Below are 17720 nucleotides of genomic sequence, written 5' to 3' on the forward strand. Positions count from 1 at the left end.
TCGTGGTCAAAAGGATTGGCACAGCAGGGAATGACGCTGAAGTGTGGCTGGGGGTGAAGCAACTAGTCTATTGTTTCGACCGCAGGCGGCACGTTCCTACGATGACTGCGCTGACTGTATTTGAAAGCATCAGGGCCTGGAAGGAGCAAAGAGTTTCGACTCAACACATGGATGAGCGTTCCGTCCAAGATTGTTGGCGGCCTGCATCCGTTGGGAGTCTGGCCTGCATGACGCGTCTGCGAGGCTCGAGTCAAGTTGGATGTGATGAGAGGCTTGGATGGTGAGGAAGACATCATCATGGTCGTGCATGAAACCCGGTTCCTGCAGCAGTCGGCGGAGCGAAACATCAACGGGTTGGCTGCGTTGTTAGTGCCAAGACCGGACTATTGCGGGACGACCCTATCACAGGAGACACGAAATATTGACGTTGATTTTGAAAAGCACGCCGTCTGGTTTGCTGGAATTGCAAGTCTGTCTATTATCAGTCAACCCAGCCACATTGATTTTATGCATCAGGCTGGTCGTTCTTCTGGGCACTCGCCAGCTGGCTCTGCAGACCTCGCTTGCCAACCTGCATCGCCCGTTCGATTTCGCGCTCCTCCTCTCGAAGTCGGGCCTTGCCCACTTCGAGGCTCCGTTGCTGTCTCCTCTTCTGCTCTGCAACCTTCTCTTCGTGCTCATGCAGTGCCTTTTCTCTCCGATCTCTAGCTTCCCGAGCCTTGCGCGTCGCTTCATCCTCTTGCTCGGTTGCATCACCCTCTAGAGGTGGTCCCAGAGTCTGTATGTACGCCTCGATCATAGGATCCCGCACTTGTGGCTGCAGAGAGATGTATCTGATGTCGACGAGTAGCTGCGGTGGTAGGTGCGACATGTTCGTCTTGTTGTTCAGTGCAGAAAGTGGCAGTGACTTCAGCAGCGTGGCGAGATCTGCCTTGAGTGTGGCTTGGGGCATCTTGAGACGGTTGATGTGCTCGCGATACCACTTCTCACGGTCCTTATCTTTGACGTAGGGGTCCGTCATGGACGGTTCTTTCCGATGTTTCCTCTTGAACTCTTGCCAAAAGAGCTTGGGCGACGCTTTCTCCTGCAGTAGCGTCATGTACGGTATCCGCGGATCCTTTTTCTCTTCTTTGGCCCGACGTTCCTTGATTTCCTTGATCTTGTCCTTGGTCCACTCTGACCAAGTCTCCTTGCGTGCTTTCATCGTGTTGAGAATTGTGTATCTCGGGTCCTCGATAATGTGTCCATCCTCAATCAGCTTCTCCCACGTGCTGTAGGGACTGATGTTGAAGTCTTCCAGTAAATCCCTGAAAAGAGCAGCGGCGTCTTCTTGTGAGAATTCGACCCCCTCCGCGCCTTCGGGCCACTCGTCCATATTGCCGTCGTCATATTCTCCGGGATCTAGTCCGTAGGCATCGCCCATTGCTTGCAGCTGAAATGCGATATCCGCTTCGCTGAACTCCACAGGCGCGTCATCGGCCGGGTCTTCTGTGCGTTGACGCTTGGAAGCAGGCCCGTCCTCCCCATCTTCGTCCTCGCCTTCGTCATCTGTGACCTCGACTTCCTCGTACTCTGAGCTGTCGCCGTTGTCGTCGCAGGTCGGAGGTTCGGCAGCAGAAGGGGTTGGCCGAGGTTGGGCTGTTGGTGGTCCCTCCGTAGCTGTCTCTGCAGCACTTTTGATCCCAGCTTTCACGCGAATTCTGGCCTTGTCCACCTCCAAGATACCAGCGGTAAGCTTCTCCGGAATGCGCCAGTAGCTGGTATTTTTCTCGGGATTGTAGACGAAGCGGCGCCCGTACTTTGTGTCAACTAGAAGCCAGGGTTCGCAGCCGGGGATCGGGACTTTGGATTTCGGTTTGTCCACTGGTTCGGGACGCGGGCGTCCATCCCTCCCTCCTCTGCCTCCGTGACCGAAACCTCCCCGCTGTGGCGGTGGTTGGTTTTGCGCATTGTATTGTGCAAGATATGCGTTTGCGACATTGGGGTCGGAGAGCTGGGGAATGGTCTGATATTGAAAGAAGCTCGTCGAAGCCGTTGAAGGTGAAGCAGTAGCGTCCGGGGCACTGGGTCTCGTGTATGTCGATTCTTGTGTTTGGCTGTTGTGGTAGTACTTATGTCCACTCGGCGCACTATGCTCTGTCCATCCAGGAAGCAGAGGGGGAGGCGCCGCAGCATTTTCGGATGGCTTGTACGTCGATCTAAGCATACTGAGCAAGGTGGAAGTGGTGCGCTCGCGGTGCTTGTGATGCTAATCGTCAGATCATCATCGCAGGAGAGTTGTTGATTTTCGGAGGTCCAGATGCGAAGAACGAGTTGCGGCGGAGAATCTTCGGGCATGCGATAAGATAAAGCAGCTTCCACAGGTTCGTACCCCTGTAGCCAGCTTGGGGGAAGCGTCACAGCTCACGAGCTCGAATCCCCCAATCAAAACGCCACATACACCGGAAGACACCCCCTTCGAGCTCATACAAGCTGGAAGGCTCGCTCTAGGGACAATTGGCCGGGGGATCTGCACATTGATCAAGTGACTGCTGCTAGTCGTTGGCGCTTGTTCAACTTTCATTGTCTGCCGTCACTCCTTTTGTTCTTATAGACTCGGCTCACGTTAGCTGCTGAAGCTCTCTCATCCCGTCTCCACTGCAGCGCTCACAGTCAACGTCCGTTGCCGCAGCAAGACGAGTTGTCAATGTTCCAGGCAGCCTTTCGTGCAACTCGAAGACGGTGACTGCTCAAGATGGCGCCAGGTCGTCGGGATAGTGGCTCAAGCGGAAGTGCTGTTGCATCTGCATTCGCCAGGTTCTGGAAGGTAGCGCACTCGCTCCTGTTCTTCTCATACGCAAGGCTGCGAGATCGTCTGACAAAGTATAGAGAACTCATGCGCCAGACTATCTTGGATTTGCGATTCTCCTTTCTGCATGGATCGTGGTAGGTCTTTCACGGCACAAGCTCATGATATAACTCCAAGTGCTGATGACTTCTCCAGATGCTGTTGTTTATCGAGCCATTCCACCGCATGTTCTTCATCAACGATCTGCACATCTCATACCCTCATGCCGAGGTTGAGCGCGTGCCTGTTTGTCAGTGCACAGATGGGCCCTCAAAGTTGACTTGAGAGTATGGCTGACACGCTTCTTAGACATGAACTTCGTTTACGCCCTTTTTATACCATTGGGCGTATTGGTTACATATAATGTTGTCACCAAGGCATCACCGCACAAGCACGAGGTCACCTACCTGTCTTTTGCCATCGCCATCATCATGGGTTCTTTTCTCACGGACCTCGTCAAGAACACTGTTGGCCGACCGCGTCCCGATTTACTGGCCAGATGCAAGCCGGCGGCTGGCACGAAGCCTGATGTGCTTGTTACCATCGATGTTTGTACCGAGACTGCACATCACCTCCTTCATGATGGTTGGCGGTCGTTCCCCTCGGGCCATTCGTCATTCTCCTTCTCTGGACTTGGCTTCTTGAGCTTGTTCTTGGCTGGCCAGCTGCACATCTTCCGACACAACAGTGGAGGTCGAGACCTCAGTCGCGCCCTCATTTGCCTTCTGCCATTGCTGGGGGCTGCACTAATCGCCATTAGCCGCTGTGAGGATTACAGACACGATGTCTATGATGTTTCCGTGGGCTCTCTGCTGGGTTACGTGGTTGCATACTGGAGCTACCGACGACACTGGCCAAAGTTGACCGCCAAGGAATGCCATGAGCCCCATCCCTACCCTGGATCAGACCCCAAGACTGGTTGGAATCGTCTGCGAGATGAAGAGGAAGCTGGGGACTCGCGACCCGACGTAGGCTATGAGATGACCCAGCTAAATAGTCAGAGACACTAATCACTGTCAGTAGGGTCCTTCGTAGAGTGCCAATGCAACAAATCAGCCATCGACATAGCCATCTACACAAGTAAGACTAATAACTGCATTGTTTCTCGTGTTTGTTGCATTTTTGCCTTGCTTTATTATGCTTGAGCTTTCCGCTTGGTTTGCCACTTCTGTAACACATACATGTCATGTTACCGTCTACCTTGGGATACCACAGCATCGCATTTGCATCTTGGCAGCAGCCTGTTAGGGGTTCGGGGGTCTAGGGCTCCAGAAACTTGGGGGCATCAATTCTATTGGTACATCAGGATTAAGGGCAATCATCACGCCCCATCTATGTTTTTGAATTCATCCATGCCATTATTTGTCCTCCGTGGACTCGTCCTTTGCCAGATCATGCTCCTTCAACAGTTCCTTGATCTCCTCTGCGGTCCAGAGTCTGTGGTAGATCTTGCCGTCGCTCGTCTGGCCAACCGTGGCGAACTCGACTGTTTGAATCCAATTAGTATGATCATTTGCATAGTTTGGTGGTCATGGGATAACGTACGCTTCTCCGCGCTCAGCTTCGTTGAGTCCATGGTCTTGCTAAGAACCTTGACCGCCATGCCGCAAGCCTCCTTGAGGGTGCAATCTTCCTTGTAGTCCTGCTTCAACAAGCTCTCTGCGCTAGCTCTGTTGGCACCTACAGCCGTCGCCTTCCATCCACCGTAGTTGCCTGAGGGGTTGCTCTGGTACAGCTGGAACTGTCTGCGAGGGTCCCAGCCGGCGTAGATGAAGGAGACACCAAACGGTCTCAGACCACCGTGTTGTGTGTATCCTTGCTTCAGATCGCATAGTCTTCGGACGAGCTGCTCGCATGGGATGTCTTCGTTGTAGGTGAGGAGGTATCTTTGGGCGGCCTGACGGGCGTAGTTGATGAGGATGTTGGCGTCGGCCGTCATACCTGCAACGGCAGCAAGCATGTTGCTAGAAGGAAAAAGTGTCAGAATCTAGAGACATCATGTTGAGCACAGAAATACCTACTCGTTGACGATGTACAGCTTCTCCGCCGAAGTGTCTTGTTCCAACAGCTTCGAAGTCACCTTGCGCTCGGCGGCCAAGACAATACCATCCTTGGCGAGGATGCCAATGGCAGTTCCGGCGTGAGAGATAGCCTCAAGAGCATACTCGACCTGGTAGAGACGGCCCTCAGGCGAGAAGATTGTTGTCTAACACAAGATGTGAGCTTGCTGCCCTACGACGATGGAGGGGACGTAGAGCAAGGGAAGAGCGGGGAGGGGCCTTACGCGGGAATCGTATCTGCGAGACATGATGGGCGAGCAATCGAGTTGCACTTGGCTGGGGCTTAGGGTACGATTGCGGGATTGACGTCGTTTGTGAAGCCGACGATCGGAGGAATGTGAAGTTGCGGCAGGATGGTTTGTTGGTCGTCTGCAGGGAAGGCTACGACTTTGGGTCCAGCTCGATGAAGCTCCAGGCAATCGACGCACGCGTTAGCTCCTTGCGCTACCAGCCAGCCTGGGGGGAGCAGAGCAGCCGGGGAGGGCTGAGGTAAGGATGGTCCGAGCTTTTCCTGGGCCGCTCTTACCTCATCGTTCTGCCTTCCATTCTCAGCCATTTCTCAAAGGGTGGGCGGGTCAGAGGTGGCTCTCACCTTCCTCACCGAAGGTCACAAGGCACCAAGGCCACAACAATGCATCCCCCGCCTCGCCGGCATCCGTGCACTTCTCACCGAGCGATGGGCCCAAGATCGTGGTTAAACGACGCTTACATAATGACAGGATGTGGAGGCGGTTCGGCATTTTCCCTCCAACCTCGCGCCGTTTTATCGCAGCGCACCGCAACCCACTCGCATCACCTCCACCTTTGCGCAAGCTCCCTTCTGCTCCTCTCCCACACAACCCAAAAAGCGGCACGCGAACAACGTTTCCACCCCACGAACGACCTTGATTTCGTTGTCGCAAACTGTGTCGCGCGGCGGTATTTCTCTTATCTGTGCTGGAATTCTTTCGCGAGGGACAATTGGAAGGGTTCCCGCGCGGTCTACGCTCTTCGCATCGAGCCTTGCTGTGTCGCGCGCGTATCTTTGGATGGGTCACATATCATAGTCTTTTTTTTTTTTTTGCTCTGCCATAAAAACCAATGCATGCCTGAGAAAGACAGAGGACACCGGACCTTCCTGAATCGACAACTGGAGTAGATTATATACCTTCCCCCAAAGGTACACCCTCGCGCTCCTTCCCAACAAAGGGAGACGTTTGAACGCTTCCACCTCCCCCGTCGTTCCTGCCACCGCGGGCGGGCAACAAAGCCATTATGTCTGGTAAGTGTCGCAACCACCTTCACGCTGCCCCGCAGCCAGCCACCGCTCTCGTCTTTCCCTCAAAACACACACAAGCACACACACCCACTACAGTATTGTTTAGCCGCAAGATCTAACCAGCATGGTTCGTAAAGGAGAACCGGAACCTCGCCGCTCTGTGCGCGCGACCAAAGGTCAGCATACCAAGGCCTTCGACGACCAACCTATCGAACCGCCCAAGAAACGAGGAAGGAAGAAGAAGCAGGAGGAGGAACCAGAGGAAGAGATCATACGCTGTGTCTGCGGCGCAACCGAGCAAGACGGCGACTCGGAGGAGCCTTGGATCGCTTGCGACAAATGCACCGCATGGCAGCACAACGTTTGTATGGGTATGAGTGTCTTTACGGAAGACCTCCCTAAAAACTACTACTGCGAACAATGTGCTCCACAAGATCACAAGGAACTCCTGGCTCTCATGGAGCAGGGCGAGCGCCCGTGGGAGTCACGCCGAAAGGCCTACGAGGACGAACAGAACGAGAAGAAGAAGAAAAAGAAGAAGGGCGGCAGAGCCGGAAAGCGCGCCAGCGACCCCAAGGAAGAGCTGTCGCAAGACACGAGGAGTAACAAAGCCGAGGACTCGCCCGCTCCCTCGGAGCCACCCGCCAAGGAGAAGAAGGAGAAGAAGGACGGCGCATCCAAGGCCACTACTGGCAAGCGCAAGGCGCGAGAGGAGACTGGTGAAAAGGAAGCAAAGGTGAGCCTCCCCTTTCCAGATACTCGCACAGAGCCCTGCTAATAGTACCCTTCCTAGACGCCTGCGCCAAAGCAACGCAAAGTCTCGGAACCAGAGGCATCCCCTACCGTCAAGTACACTGCACCAGCCGATCTAGACGCGAAGATCAGCGATCTCCACGAGGATCGTCAGGGTCCCGCCCAACTCCTGCAAAGGGCTATAGCCGGCATTCTCACTGCTGGTGTCAAGGACAAGACCATCAGTCTTCCGAAAGATACCACAGTTGCAGCTAAGGCGGAGCGCATGGCCCTCGAGATCGAACGCGCGGTTCACGATGCATACCCAGACCGGAGCCAGTATGTGATGCAGGCACGAAGCTTGTATGCGAATATGAAGCTGAACGGCGACTTGACCAAACGCCTGTTAAAGCGCACTCTGTCGCCAACCATGCTAGCCACAATGTCTGCGGATGAACTGGCTACCAAGGAAAGGCAGGAGGCCAACGCTCAGCTAAAGGCCATCTCTGAGAAGCAGTCCATCCTGATTACCGAAGATGGCCCCCGAGTGAGGAGAACGCACAAGGGCGAAGAGATTGTTGAGAACGATTCCTTCCACCAAAATGACGAGGGCAGGTCTTTCATCAGACGCCCAAGCGGCCGAGAGGCGCAGGCTGGCATCAAGTCTGATGGAGAACCGCAATACGAGAACTCAGTGGAGCTTCCTGCTCACGCTGGCCTACACATCGATACCCGTGGAGCCCGACACTCTCCCAAGCACCCCGACTTTGACATCAACAAGGTCTACGCAACTGTCAAATCTCCCACGGGTACACACAACCGCCGGCCATCGGCGCCAAACCATGGTCCTGGTGTCGACGCAGATGTGGATAGACTTCTGCAGGAAGAGACGGAATCTCCACCCTATTCGCCAACAGACGAGACAGATCCTGATGTAATTTGGCGTGGTCACTTGGTGATGAGCTCGATTGCCGACTTCCCGGCTGCGGCCAGGTTTGTCGGTGGCGCCAACCTCTCTACCACGATTGCGTTGCCTTGGACTAGCCTCATCCCAAAGAAACTCACGGTGGCCGGACGCATAGACGAACAGAAGGCGATAGAGTATCTCTGCGGTTTGCGCTACGCTGACCAGACCGACATTGTCGTCGTGGCAATCACGCCGTCGTCTGAGGTCTATAGACGGGAGTTCCAAGCCCTCATTGACTACTTCGTATCCAAAAAGCGCTATGCTGTTGTCGGCGACAAGGGTGTGGGCAACGTGAGGGACACTTACTTGGTGCCCGTCCTTCCTGGGGATAGCAACATGCCGGAGTTTATGCTTAACTTTTCGGACAACCTGGTGCCTCAGAAGAGGACGGAGCCTATGCTACTGGCCGTCTTCGTATATCGCAATACCCCCAGGCAGCCTCAACTGGGCGGTGCCGCGTCTCAGTCACCCGTCACCAATGCTCCAACTCCCACACAAAGCGGCTTTCCTCCACGACACCCCTCGATATCCGGTCCGGCTTTCTCACCAACGGTTGCTCAGGGCCCCTTCCAGCAGCCGGGCCACCCTGTCGGCAACAACGGTCACGCTTTACAGGAGCACCCCACACAAGGGGCGCATCAAATCGTACCGCCTAACCAGCCTCCAACGGGCTATACAGCCGCTCGCGGTTCTGAACTCGAGAACCAACAACGCCAACAACAAGGCCAGGCATTGGCACAAGAGGTTCTGGGCCCTTTGATTAACAGTCCTACGATGAAGTTCCTGCTGCCTCAAGCTTACCAGATGTCGCGGACAGAATGGGAGGTCGTCCGGGGCATTCTGGAGAGAGATTTACGGGCACGGGATGACCTGACCCATCTAAGTCAACTCTTGGAGAAACAGCCGCCAGCTGCTAAGGGCAGTGATGTTGCTCCTCCGGCTCCGCAAGGCGCGCAGGGGGTAGCGCCATCGGCGTGATCTTGGGTTGTTATTGGATGGGTAAACCAGAGAAGTTTGCTTGCAAAAGCGTATATCCTCTCATTCGCGGTACATAGGTAGCTGTTTATTGGGATTTACGTGAGGTCTTGGGACTGAGAGACGGAGATACCGCTCCCTCATGAGGGGGTTTTGGGCCTTTGCTAAATAAGGGTTTACTATGGAGTTTTCTTTCTTAGTGTGTTGAATTAGGGGCAATCAAAGCTATTTTCTCGAGTCTCGCGTGTGGCTGTATTGTGATGTATTCTGATTTGTCTAGTTAAGGATGACATGTCTAAGTGTACAGTTAAGAGAACGATATTAAATCTGGCTTGCTACACTCTGTATCATCCGGACAGATAGGACTCTGTAGTTGGACTCTGTACGGCTAGGCTTCTCATAGACTCATACTCAGATTTTCCGGAACACGGCATTTCATTGATTATTGGCCTCGTGGTGGACTCCGGCCAAGCCGATGCCGTCAGCTAGTCTGCCTCTCAACCAAACTCGCCAAGGTCTCTCATCTCGGTCATTTCCAGCACTGGGTCTGTCGCGAGTCAACAGCCCGGGCTGTCATCCTCTACGACCCATCAAAGTACTGAAACAGCTGTCAACGGACAGTATCCGTAAGTCAAAGACAGCAACTTGCTTTTTCGCCAGGAACCAAGTGCCCCCCACCTCCCGTCCGGTGTATCTCCCACCGCGTCGGGTGCACTCAGCGACCAGAGGAGCGGACGAATAACGAAAGGTATGGTATCGGGAGCATACCCCCCGGGCCCCGGAGCCGGTTCGCACGCACTGCCACTGGTTGGCTGAGCAGAGGCGACGAATCGAAGACGACTTCAGCCACAGCAGCTTGCCGGGTTTATGCCTTGCTGCCCCCCACCACGCCATGACGACAACCTTGCTGGATTGAGAAACACGGGACCTTGGAGATTCAAGCATTGGGTTGAGGGGGGGAGACGCCGTACGGGGGGTGGCATTTTATTTAAGGCTGGCTGAGACTGGGTCTGGACCGCTTTTTCCCTTTGTGAGAGTACCTAGACATCCATTGTTCAATTAAGACTAGTTAGTTCAACGGTTTGATCTTCTTTTCGACATCTTTAAATCTCACCTGTTCCTCAATCAACGGTCGCTTCAATTGCTAGTCATCTGTAAGTAAGAGAGCTCCAGCCGTGACGTCACCCACCTACCTACTCCAATCAAGATCAACAGCTGACAGTATCGTAGACTCCAATCTACAAAACTCTATCAATACCAACACCACCACCTTCACAATGGCTTGCGGCTCATCTTCCTCCGGTCTCTTCAACCGCAACGGCCCCGGCAGCGCCGCCACCTCCATCATCGACAGCATCGTCAAGCCCGCCGAGGCCACGGGCGGCAAGACCAAGTGCATCGAGTGCGACGGATACGAGTGCTGCTGCATCCCCATTCCCTGCACCGTCATGTAAAGGGGCAGTTTTCGCTGCTGCGGCAGAACGGAAGTACGATTTGGCTTGGATTTGGGGGCTATATTTCTTGAGGGCGCAATGTAGCGATGCTGTGGAGGATTGATACCGGATTGCTGCCTTTGATTTAGTCGACTCCGGCACGAAGCCGGTCGAGCATGAATTCATGATTTGCCCTTGTGGCTGTGCTATCGTCTACGTCGTTGAATGCTATTTTCCCCCTGTCAGCCCGGCCAAGGGCGCCTATATCGTCGTCTGCTCAGATCTGATGTTGCAGCATCATTTCCTTTCGCGTTGCCATGTTCCGCTGGCACCGATTCTCGTGGTTCATCCCTCCTAGTCAGGTATGGGTATCAATGCTTGCCAAATACACCACGAACCTTTGTTCGCCACCGTACCGTCACCGTCACCGCTCTGCCAACCTGTCTGTGCATTCAGATTATGGAATGCTCAAAGACCCCTGGATACAGGGTCATGCCGCTATCTTCCCATGTAACAACTTGCACCTCGTCTCCATGCTAGAGAAACAAAGCATCCGCTTCTCTCCATACTTCTTGCTCTCTTGTCTTAACAAACATTTCCGCTTCCTTGCTGGTCAGCTCGCCATCAATGACTGAGCTGACGATCTCCGGTATCTTGGGTGTATCCAGGCTTCCTAGGCCCTCGAGAACTCGCTTGGCCTTGTCCACTTGTGCTCGAATAGCAGCCGTTTCCGCCCTTGTACGATCGAGATTCGATTGCATCAGCGCGATGGCCGATTCGCGTGCTTGATGGGGTCGGTATTCGTTGAGGACGTGGTGGAAATTGATGAATAGGGTGCGCAAGTCTTCGATTTTCGTAGCGGCCTAGAAATAGTCAGTTCATGAGGCGGTAGGGGGAGGTAGCTATTGACTTACGTCGTCTGGCACCGTAGCCATGACGGCAACGAGCTCGAGAAAGTTGAGCAGAAGAGACTTGGCCATCTTCTTGAGCTCGAATGCTCGATCGAGGTGCTTTCCATCCTTCTCCTCTGAATGTGCCGGCACCAGTCGTTTGATCTCACCTTCCTCGAGAGAGGGAAGCTTGTCGTCGAGCTAAGCAGAGTATCAGCGCCCCCGTAACCTATCCAATCGCAACGAGTTGGATAAACATACGGTATAGTTTCCGCCCAAGACTTTCCATGTTCCCGCTGGCGGCTCGGCCGGTGGTTGAAGATTCATGAGGCCTTCGGGGATATTTGGTATGCGAGCCGGCAAGTCCTTGACAGCAATGCCATCCTTCTCTGCTTGAGCCTTCCGGAGCTCTTCTATTCGGGCTACGTTCTCGGGTGTAAAGTCTCTCCAGAAAGGCGGCGGGTTGGGGAATGTCGAGGCCAGCGCATTTTGCGATGGCTCATCTGGGTTGTCGGCCATCTTTATGGCGTAGGTATCGTCGCAGAGAGGCGCTGGGTAGTCGTAGGTCGTCTAACGGTGATAATCATTCCCTAGTTATTCATGTGTAGCGATTCTTGAGCTGTGTTTGTCTCGGTAGCGTCGAAATCGAGGAATGTGGGTGAGAGTTTAATGCGACTGCGAATCGCGCGACGGGAACCTTGGAGGCACGGGCAACTGAAGATCGGGCTGCTCCCGCCAGCGCGTTTTGTCGAGGCAGGAGTCAGTACCTAGAGGACACCTGCAGGACTCAGCACCGATTGGAAAGCTAGGGGCACCCGGGGTAGCGTCGGCAGGTCTTTCGCGCTCTGAGGTAAGTAGCAACCCCGCTGTGCTTGAGTCGGACTGGCGCCAATTTTGCGCACCTGGCACCTGCACCTTGTCACCTCCACTTCCCAGACCAGAGCAAAGGTACGGAAACGCTACCGCTACCACGCTACGTCGTTGGCGTTGCCTCCATTCAATTCCTAAGCTCGAATACAAGTTCGCCTGGCTTTCTGACCTTCAACATCTACGAGCCATTGAGCAGAGTCCTTGTCATATCCGAGTCTGCAGAGCATCTGCGCACATCCAGCTGTCGTCAAGACGCGTTCATACCCACCATGGCCGACGTACGATCCCTCCTCCGTCAGCAACGTGCTGCAAGACGAATCGAGCATCCTCATGCCGCCTACTCCGATGCGGGCAAGCTCCTCTGCACCCTCTGTCACGAGGCGATCAAGTCCGAGTCTCTTTGGGACAGCCATATTCGCGGATCCGGGCACACGGCGAAGGTTAAGGTGGCGCAACAAGCGTCCACGAGCGCGAGCGGATCAGCGGCCGCGGACGGAGTCTCTTCGAACAAGCGGAAACACGACTCGGATGAAGACATGGAAGATGACGACACGGCCGATGCGGTGCGGAAGAAGCGAAGCAAGGGGAATATGAGCACGCCTGCTCGCTTGTCCGCTGGCGAGTCAGACCGTGATCTCAAGGACGTGACGCTCACACCACCTTCGCTGAACCGCCGAACGTCCACCACCCCAGTTCAGGGGGTTGAGATTCAGATTCCGTCGCGCCCGCACACGCCTGCGCACAGAGATGCGACATCTTCAAATTCAACCCCCATTGTGCAGCCCGTTGGTCCATCGCCATTGATCCCGCAAGAGGAGTTACCGACGAAGCCGAACGCTACTGGCCCGGCTACGCAGCAAAACGGCATAGCTACAAAGCCTGTTGGAGGGGCCGTCGACGAGGACGAGTGGGCAGCATTTGAGGCGGATATTGCTGCGACAACAGCGCCGTACTCGGAGGACGCTGTTATCGCGGCACCAGCCATGACGGCCGAGGAGACTGCGGCAGCAGCAAAGACAGAGGAGGAAGAACAAGCAAAACGGCGACTCCTTGCGGAGAAAGATCTTCTCGATGAGAAAGAGGAGGCTACGCGAGCATTAGAGACGGAATTTGAGGATATGGAGGAGCTCGAGGCTAGGGTTCGGAGGTTGAAGGAAAAGCGGGAGGCTTTGAGGAAGCAGAGCTTTACAGGCACCACTGCGCCTGTTGACAAGCCGACTGAAGACAGTGGTAAAGAGAATGTGGGAGTCAATGGCGACGAGGAAGAAGATGACGAAGACGACGAGGACGAGGACGATTTCATGGGCTTCCGATACCGCTCATGACAAGCGGCCTTGTCCAGTCGAGGGGTGTCTTTCGTCGTCAATCATAGGCCCCTGAACTCTTTTCGATGGGAAGCTGAGACGTTTTATGTGTTGTATAAATACTGTAACTTACACTTTCACTTCTGGTTAGTAAATTCAACGTCCCCAGGCGATCCCTCCGAGTTACTTGTGCATCTTGAAGCTTGATATAAACACCTTTGATATCATTGAGAACCCTTCCTAACTACAGTAGACATTACTTTTTCACCATTACCACCCTTACTAAAGGGAGAAATATGTCGTCCCCAGATACTTGCATCGATATATCACAGCCAGAAACCATGCGGGCGGCAACCGAACTACCAGGCGGCCACTGCGGTCGGCGCGCGAGGCTTGTGTACAGGAGCTGTGCCGGTCCGGTAGACAGTCGCTGTAACCGTGTTGTAGACAGTGACGAGAGCCACCGAGACAGAGCAGACAGAGTAGGTTGGGAGAGCGTTCCCGGTTGTTGTGCCCGTGGCAATTGCGGTTTCCGTGGCCGTGGCCGTGACAGTGACGGCGGAGTCGCTGGGGACATCGGTCGGCTTGACGCACTTGGTGCCGTTCCAGTGGTTGCAGTGGTGGGTAGAGGTCGGCTTGGAGGAGCCATTGCCGTTGTCATCATCATCGCCGCCGTCGCCGCCGTCACCCCCGTGAGGAGGCTTGTCGGTCGGCTTGCCGCCGTTTGAGCCGGTGCCCGTTGCCGTTGCTGTTGCTGTTGCGGAACCGGACGCGGCATCTGTCTGGGTGGCTTGGTTGTCATCATCATGGCCCGGCGCACTTGTCTCGGAGCCGCCATGGCCGGTGCGCGTCTTCGTCTTGGTGTGTCCGTGGCCTCCGGGAGGCTTGGTCTTTGTGGTTGCTGAGCCATCAGGACCTTCGCTGATGACTTCGGTGCAGGTGACGGTGACTTGTTCCTGCTCCTCGGCCGTCTTGGTGACGTGAACGGTACGGGTCTCGGTCTGGGTCTCTGCCCGGCGCGTGACTGTGAGGGTAGCCGTGACGGTCTCCTGGACGAAAGAGGCGGATGCGGTCTGGTAGACTGTGGAATGGGCGGTCTCGGTCTTGGTGATGACGCTCGGGGTGCCCTCCGGCAGACAGGGGCAGGTGTTGGGGTTTGGAGGTGTTCGCCCTCTCAGGTTATCGGGGCGGGCAGCGACGATTGAGGCCAAGGAGAGGACTGACAGAGTCAGGAAGCTATGTTGGTAGACCATCGTGAAGGTGGCTAGCTGGGGCTTGAACAGACGGATCGAGAGAATGGGAAGTAGGGAAGCTCGCAAGACGATTGCTGTTGCTGGCGGGAGCGGGAAGCTGGGTAGTGTGAGTGAGTTGGTTGAGGCTGATGATCAAGAAAGGTAGCATCTTGTCTGGAAAGAAGATGGAGTTATATGCTCGTTATCTACACTGCGCTACGATCTGTTAAAGAAATCAGTTGGAAAGGCTTTGTGTGAAGTTCGCAATGCGCCGCTGTCGAAGGAATGTCGTTTCCCTGTATTGCGACCTATTGCTCCGCGAAGAACAATAGAGCTGGCCGAGGGTACGGAAAACCGGAGACAAGTAGCTCTGCAAATCTTTGGAGGGGGTTCCATATTGTATAGCATTTTCCATCGCGATGAAGCCGTCTTCCGCTTGGATGGTCTTCAACCCAAAATGGACTGTGGTCAGGCCGTATTTGGCGATGAAGGGGGTTTCTCCAAGTCAATAGTTTGCAGTTGAGGCCGTTCTCAGGGACCAGGGAGATGCGAGGAGGGAAAGAAGTGACACAGAGCTCAATATTGACGTCTGTGTCCCCAAGGGAGAGCTCTCAGCTTCAACCCTTGCACTGATAAGATAATCCGTCCAGCCACCCAGCGTATGCCTTGCGCGAGTCAAAAAGACAAAGCCAATGGATGCCATGCATAATGAGGTGGATACGCCGCAAAGATGTCGAGCAGGACGCATCGCAACTGCGACGGAATTCATTCCCCCCATTGGTGTTCGGCGATTGTCCGTCGCTGGAATTTAAGTGAGGAAAACCGCCAGGTCGGGTCGGTGCAAGGTCCAGGTTTCGAACACACTGCCGGGTCCTCCAGCATTTTTTTCGTCCCAAAACACCAGGAAAAAACGATGCGTGGAGCTCGGGCCTGGCCGTCCCGTCCCGCTGTGGGGAAATGGCGCGGAGGTTGCGATATTCCGAAGCCGAAGTTCGACCGCCTTCCGAAATGAGAACGTCATTCCATCGTCGCAATCTTGCGCTTTCTGCCACCAGCATCATAATCCAAACACGCGCCCATCAACCAGTCCCTCACGCCATCGCTTTGCCGAACACTGCTTGGTAGCAAAGCTCCGTCCACTCTTTTATGAACTTTTATTTCTGAAACTTACCGCCTTTTACCGACGCGCGCCACAGTATCTGGCGACGACAGCGCATCGACCGACCAGGGACCGACCGCCGATTTCTCGATTCGCGATGGGCATTTGTGCGTCATGCCTCGGGCGGGGAAACAAGGACGTCTATGACGAGGTGGGTGGCGTTGCGGGCTGGCGCACTGGCAGCGTAGTATGCAGCGGCTGACGGGTTTTCCAGGACGAAGAATCGCGACTCCTCTACGACGATCCCAACAATGTGCACTACGGCAGCTTCGGAGAGCAGAGCGTCAATGGACAGGAGGACCCGATGGAGGTGCAGCGAGAGACTGAGGCTCTGCAGCGAGTCGTAGCGAAAACGTCCGAGTACGTACTGACTGTCGACCCAAGCTCCGGGACGGCGGGCTTGCTTCTCATGTCAGAACCGGGAGTGCTAACATCGGTCTTCCTAGCAACATGGTCGACATCTTCGAGATTGCCCCGCAGGATCACGCACATCGCCCTGCGCCGACTACATTTGCGTATGCAGGGCAAGAAGCCCGCATCGTGCGGTACCAGCACCTTCTTTCAAAGTTGGCTTCCAAGGACGACGCCCCAACCGGTGTCCAAGTGGATTGGCTTCCCCAGGAAGATGACACGATCGAAATGCGACACGGCGTACCAGCAGTCAAGACTGAGTTGGACAAGCCCCTTGTCGGCACATTCGCCGATGCAGCAGCGGCAATGGCTTGAAACTCTTGGTCATGAATCATTCTCTTGGTTTCTGCCCACCCGAGCTCACAGCCAAGGCGGCTAAGCTATGCCCCTTATTCTTGCGCTGTATTTTCTATCAAAGATTCGTATTGGTCGACGCATGGCCAGGGTCCCGTCGGATTACGGCAACATGGGACGGAATGGCATGGAGTGACGACATCTTTTTCTCTTTTCCCTCGATACCCCTCCAAACACAGTATGCAGACACGCTTCCCAAAAATCCACCCACACAAAAATCAGAGTACTCGGTAGGCTCCAATGCCACAAACACCACACCCCAGAGAAGCATCCACATTCACTCACATATCGCTTTTTCTGTTTGTTCGTTTTTTTCTCCCCCTTCTTTCATTTTCTATGTCAGAACCCTGTACTTGGTTCGGAAACCCTTGTATAAAACGTCTGGGCAACGAGGTTATGAGAAAGGTGGACACGATGGGCCCAAAAGACCACGAATTAATCAATGAAAAATTCCCTCTATCCCACTTTGGAGCCCCCCTGGTTCGTACCATGGCGGGCCAATGATTGCGTCTTGAAATATTCTTCAGCGGTAGGCCATGGGTTGCCTAGCCCATTGAAAGATGGCCACGTGCACCTCCGGCTGATGTTTACCTTTTCTAGTGTGGACCCTTTGGCAAGGAATGTTGCATCCTAGTCCGGGCCATGTCTGGAAGCGACACCTTTAGCTTGGATTTCGGCCGACCTTTCGGGGCGGACGAGCACCGTCAACTCTGGACAGGAGGGAAGCATTTAGAGGCTCATATTAAGACTCTGATGCCCGCCATTCAGGGTTGTGCGGGAGTCTGTGCGGTTCCCGTGGCTCATTGGCGGAGACAAGTCCAAGAAATGGTACCTTGGAAGTGAAGTGGGATGGACGGCATGAGGAGGGGTGGTGTGCTGCGGCCAGATGGGGCGGCCTCCCAGTCCCATCCCATGAAGCCTGACACAACCCACCACCCTTCTTCGTCCCTCTTCTGTCCCCAGTCTCTCCTACGCTAGGCTCTTCTTTCTGCTCCTCCCGCTCCTCCCTCCACTTTGGCCTTGGGTCAGATGACAGGTACGGCTTGTCAGTGTGCTGTGCTAACAAGGACTCCGGGGAGGGGCACACGCGGGAGACGTTGAGGGGGCTCATCCAAAGCCGCGGGGTCTCGCATCACTTGCTTGACGGCGACACGTGAGAACGAATGACGTGCCTTTGGGGGACATAAACTTTTCAAGCTCGCTATAGAAAACATGAAATACCAAAAGCAGCAGGAGCGAAGAGGGCCT

The 17720-nt window shown here is 54.7% G+C and overlaps 11 protein-coding genes across 11 annotated transcripts; 6 read left to right on the forward strand and 5 right to left on the reverse strand.

The window, feature by feature from the left end:
• Positions 1-177: 177 nt before the first annotated feature.
• BDP81DRAFT_433765 (WW domain-containing protein) lies at positions 178-2291 on the reverse strand. The gene has a single exon (XM_060590892.1). The coding sequence runs from the start codon at positions 2204-2206 to the stop codon at positions 506-508; it is 1701 nt and encodes a 566-aa protein (XP_060442751.1). The 5' UTR covers positions 2207-2291; the 3' UTR covers positions 178-505.
• Positions 2292-2734: 443 nt separating this feature from the next.
• On the forward strand, positions 2735-3837 carry BDP81DRAFT_325897 (PAP2 superfamily protein; the record flags this gene model as incomplete). The annotated part of the gene is made up of 4 exons (XM_060585016.1): positions 2735-2806; positions 2869-2925; positions 2984-3077; positions 3137-3837. The coding sequence occupies 4 exons, from the start codon at positions 2735-2737 to the stop codon at positions 3835-3837; spliced, it is 924 nt and encodes a 307-aa protein (XP_060442752.1).
• A 348-nt stretch (positions 3838-4185) lies between these two features.
• Positions 4186-5135, reverse strand: BDP81DRAFT_463206 (proteasome A-type and B-type; the record flags this gene model as incomplete). The annotated part of the gene is made up of 4 exons (XM_060593991.1): positions 4186-4313; positions 4373-4791; positions 4849-5033; positions 5112-5135. 4 exons carry the CDS (start codon positions 5133-5135, stop codon positions 4186-4188), a joined length of 756 nt encoding a protein of 251 aa, XP_060442753.1.
• A 902-nt stretch (positions 5136-6037) lies between these two features.
• BDP81DRAFT_66251 (SPOC domain-containing protein) lies at positions 6038-9058 on the forward strand. Its single transcript, XM_060596120.1, has 3 exons — positions 6038-6148; positions 6283-6881; positions 6939-9058. Exons 1-3 carry the CDS (start codon positions 6142-6144, stop codon positions 8820-8822), a joined length of 2490 nt encoding a protein of 829 aa, XP_060442754.1. The 5' UTR covers positions 6038-6141; the 3' UTR covers positions 8823-9058.
• Positions 9059-9818: 760 nt separating this feature from the next.
• Positions 9819-10613, forward strand: BDP81DRAFT_66267 (uncharacterized protein). The gene is made up of 2 exons (XM_060596121.1): positions 9819-9994; positions 10050-10613. Exon 2 carries the CDS (start codon positions 10097-10099, stop codon positions 10271-10273), a length of 177 nt encoding a protein of 58 aa, XP_060442755.1. The 5' UTR covers positions 9819-9994; positions 10050-10096; the 3' UTR covers positions 10274-10613.
• Positions 10614-10788: 175 nt separating this feature from the next.
• On the reverse strand, positions 10789-11661 carry BDP81DRAFT_325330 (MED7 protein-domain-containing protein; the record flags this gene model as incomplete). Its single annotated transcript, XM_060584963.1, has 3 exons — positions 10789-11115; positions 11167-11343; positions 11404-11661. The coding sequence occupies 3 exons, from the start codon at positions 11659-11661 to the stop codon at positions 10789-10791; spliced, it is 762 nt and encodes a 253-aa protein (XP_060442756.1).
• Positions 11662-12281: 620 nt separating this feature from the next.
• On the forward strand, positions 12282-13337 carry BDP81DRAFT_396835 (uncharacterized protein; the record flags this gene model as incomplete). The annotated part of the gene is made up of 1 exon (XM_060588244.1): positions 12282-13337. One exon carries the CDS (start codon positions 12282-12284, stop codon positions 13335-13337), a length of 1056 nt encoding a protein of 351 aa, XP_060442757.1.
• Positions 13338-13506: 169 nt separating this feature from the next.
• Positions 13507-14811, reverse strand: BDP81DRAFT_66276 (uncharacterized protein). The gene has a single exon (XM_060596122.1). The coding sequence runs from the start codon at positions 14567-14569 to the stop codon at positions 13676-13678; it is 894 nt and encodes a 297-aa protein (XP_060442758.1). The 5' UTR covers positions 14570-14811; the 3' UTR covers positions 13507-13675.
• A 993-nt stretch (positions 14812-15804) lies between these two features.
• Positions 15805-16433, forward strand: BDP81DRAFT_325664 (late endosomal/lysosomal adaptor and MAPK and MTOR activator-domain-containing protein; the record flags this gene model as incomplete). Its single annotated transcript, XM_060584995.1, has 3 exons — positions 15805-15858; positions 15922-16067; positions 16154-16433. 3 exons carry the CDS (start codon positions 15805-15807, stop codon positions 16431-16433), a joined length of 480 nt encoding a protein of 159 aa, XP_060442759.1.
• On the forward strand, positions 16293-17102 carry BDP81DRAFT_66304 (uncharacterized protein). Its single transcript, XM_060596123.1, has 2 exons — positions 16293-17001; positions 17073-17102. Exon 1 carries the CDS (start codon positions 16445-16447, stop codon positions 16916-16918), a length of 474 nt encoding a protein of 157 aa, XP_060442760.1. The 5' UTR covers positions 16293-16444; the 3' UTR covers positions 16919-17001; positions 17073-17102.
• BDP81DRAFT_66318 (uncharacterized protein) lies at positions 16982-17718 on the reverse strand. The gene has a single exon (XM_060596124.1). The coding sequence runs from the start codon at positions 17581-17583 to the stop codon at positions 17215-17217; it is 369 nt and encodes a 122-aa protein (XP_060442761.1). The 5' UTR covers positions 17584-17718; the 3' UTR covers positions 16982-17214.
• Between the last annotated feature and the right edge of the window lie 2 nt (positions 17719-17720).

This window comes from Colletotrichum phormii (genome assembly GCF_030913505.1).
Source record: "Colletotrichum phormii strain CBS 102054 chromosome Unknown BDP81scaffold_16, whole genome shotgun sequence".
Taxonomy (NCBI): Eukaryota; Fungi; Ascomycota; class Sordariomycetes; order Glomerellales; family Glomerellaceae; genus Colletotrichum; species Colletotrichum phormii.

What these genes read in the sequence shown, in the direction of transcription:
- BDP81DRAFT_433765 (XM_060590892.1), bottom strand. Translation starts at nt 2,206, where the DNA reads ATGCTTAGATCGACGTACAAGCCATCCGAAAATGCTGCGGCGCCTCCC.
- BDP81DRAFT_66251 (XM_060596120.1), top strand. An exon ending in CTGGTGAAAAGGAAGCAAAG is followed by an intron (nt 6,882 to 6,938) that starts GTGAGCCTCCCC and finishes TACCCTTCCTAG; the next exon opens with ACGCCTGCGCCAAAGCAACG.
- BDP81DRAFT_66267 (XM_060596121.1), top strand. Translation starts at nt 10,097, where the DNA reads ATGGCTTGCGGCTCATCTTCCTCCGGTCTCTTCAACCGCAACGGCCCC.
- BDP81DRAFT_66276 (XM_060596122.1), bottom strand. Translation starts at nt 14,569, where the DNA reads ATGGTCTACCAACATAGCTTCCTGACTCTGTCAGTCCTCTCCTTGGCC.
- BDP81DRAFT_66304 (XM_060596123.1), top strand. Translation starts at nt 16,445, where the DNA reads ATGAATCATTCTCTTGGTTTCTGCCCACCCGAGCTCACAGCCAAGGCG.
- BDP81DRAFT_66318 (XM_060596124.1), bottom strand. Translation starts at nt 17,583, where the DNA reads ATGAGCCCCCTCAACGTCTCCCGCGTGTGCCCCTCCCCGGAGTCCTTG.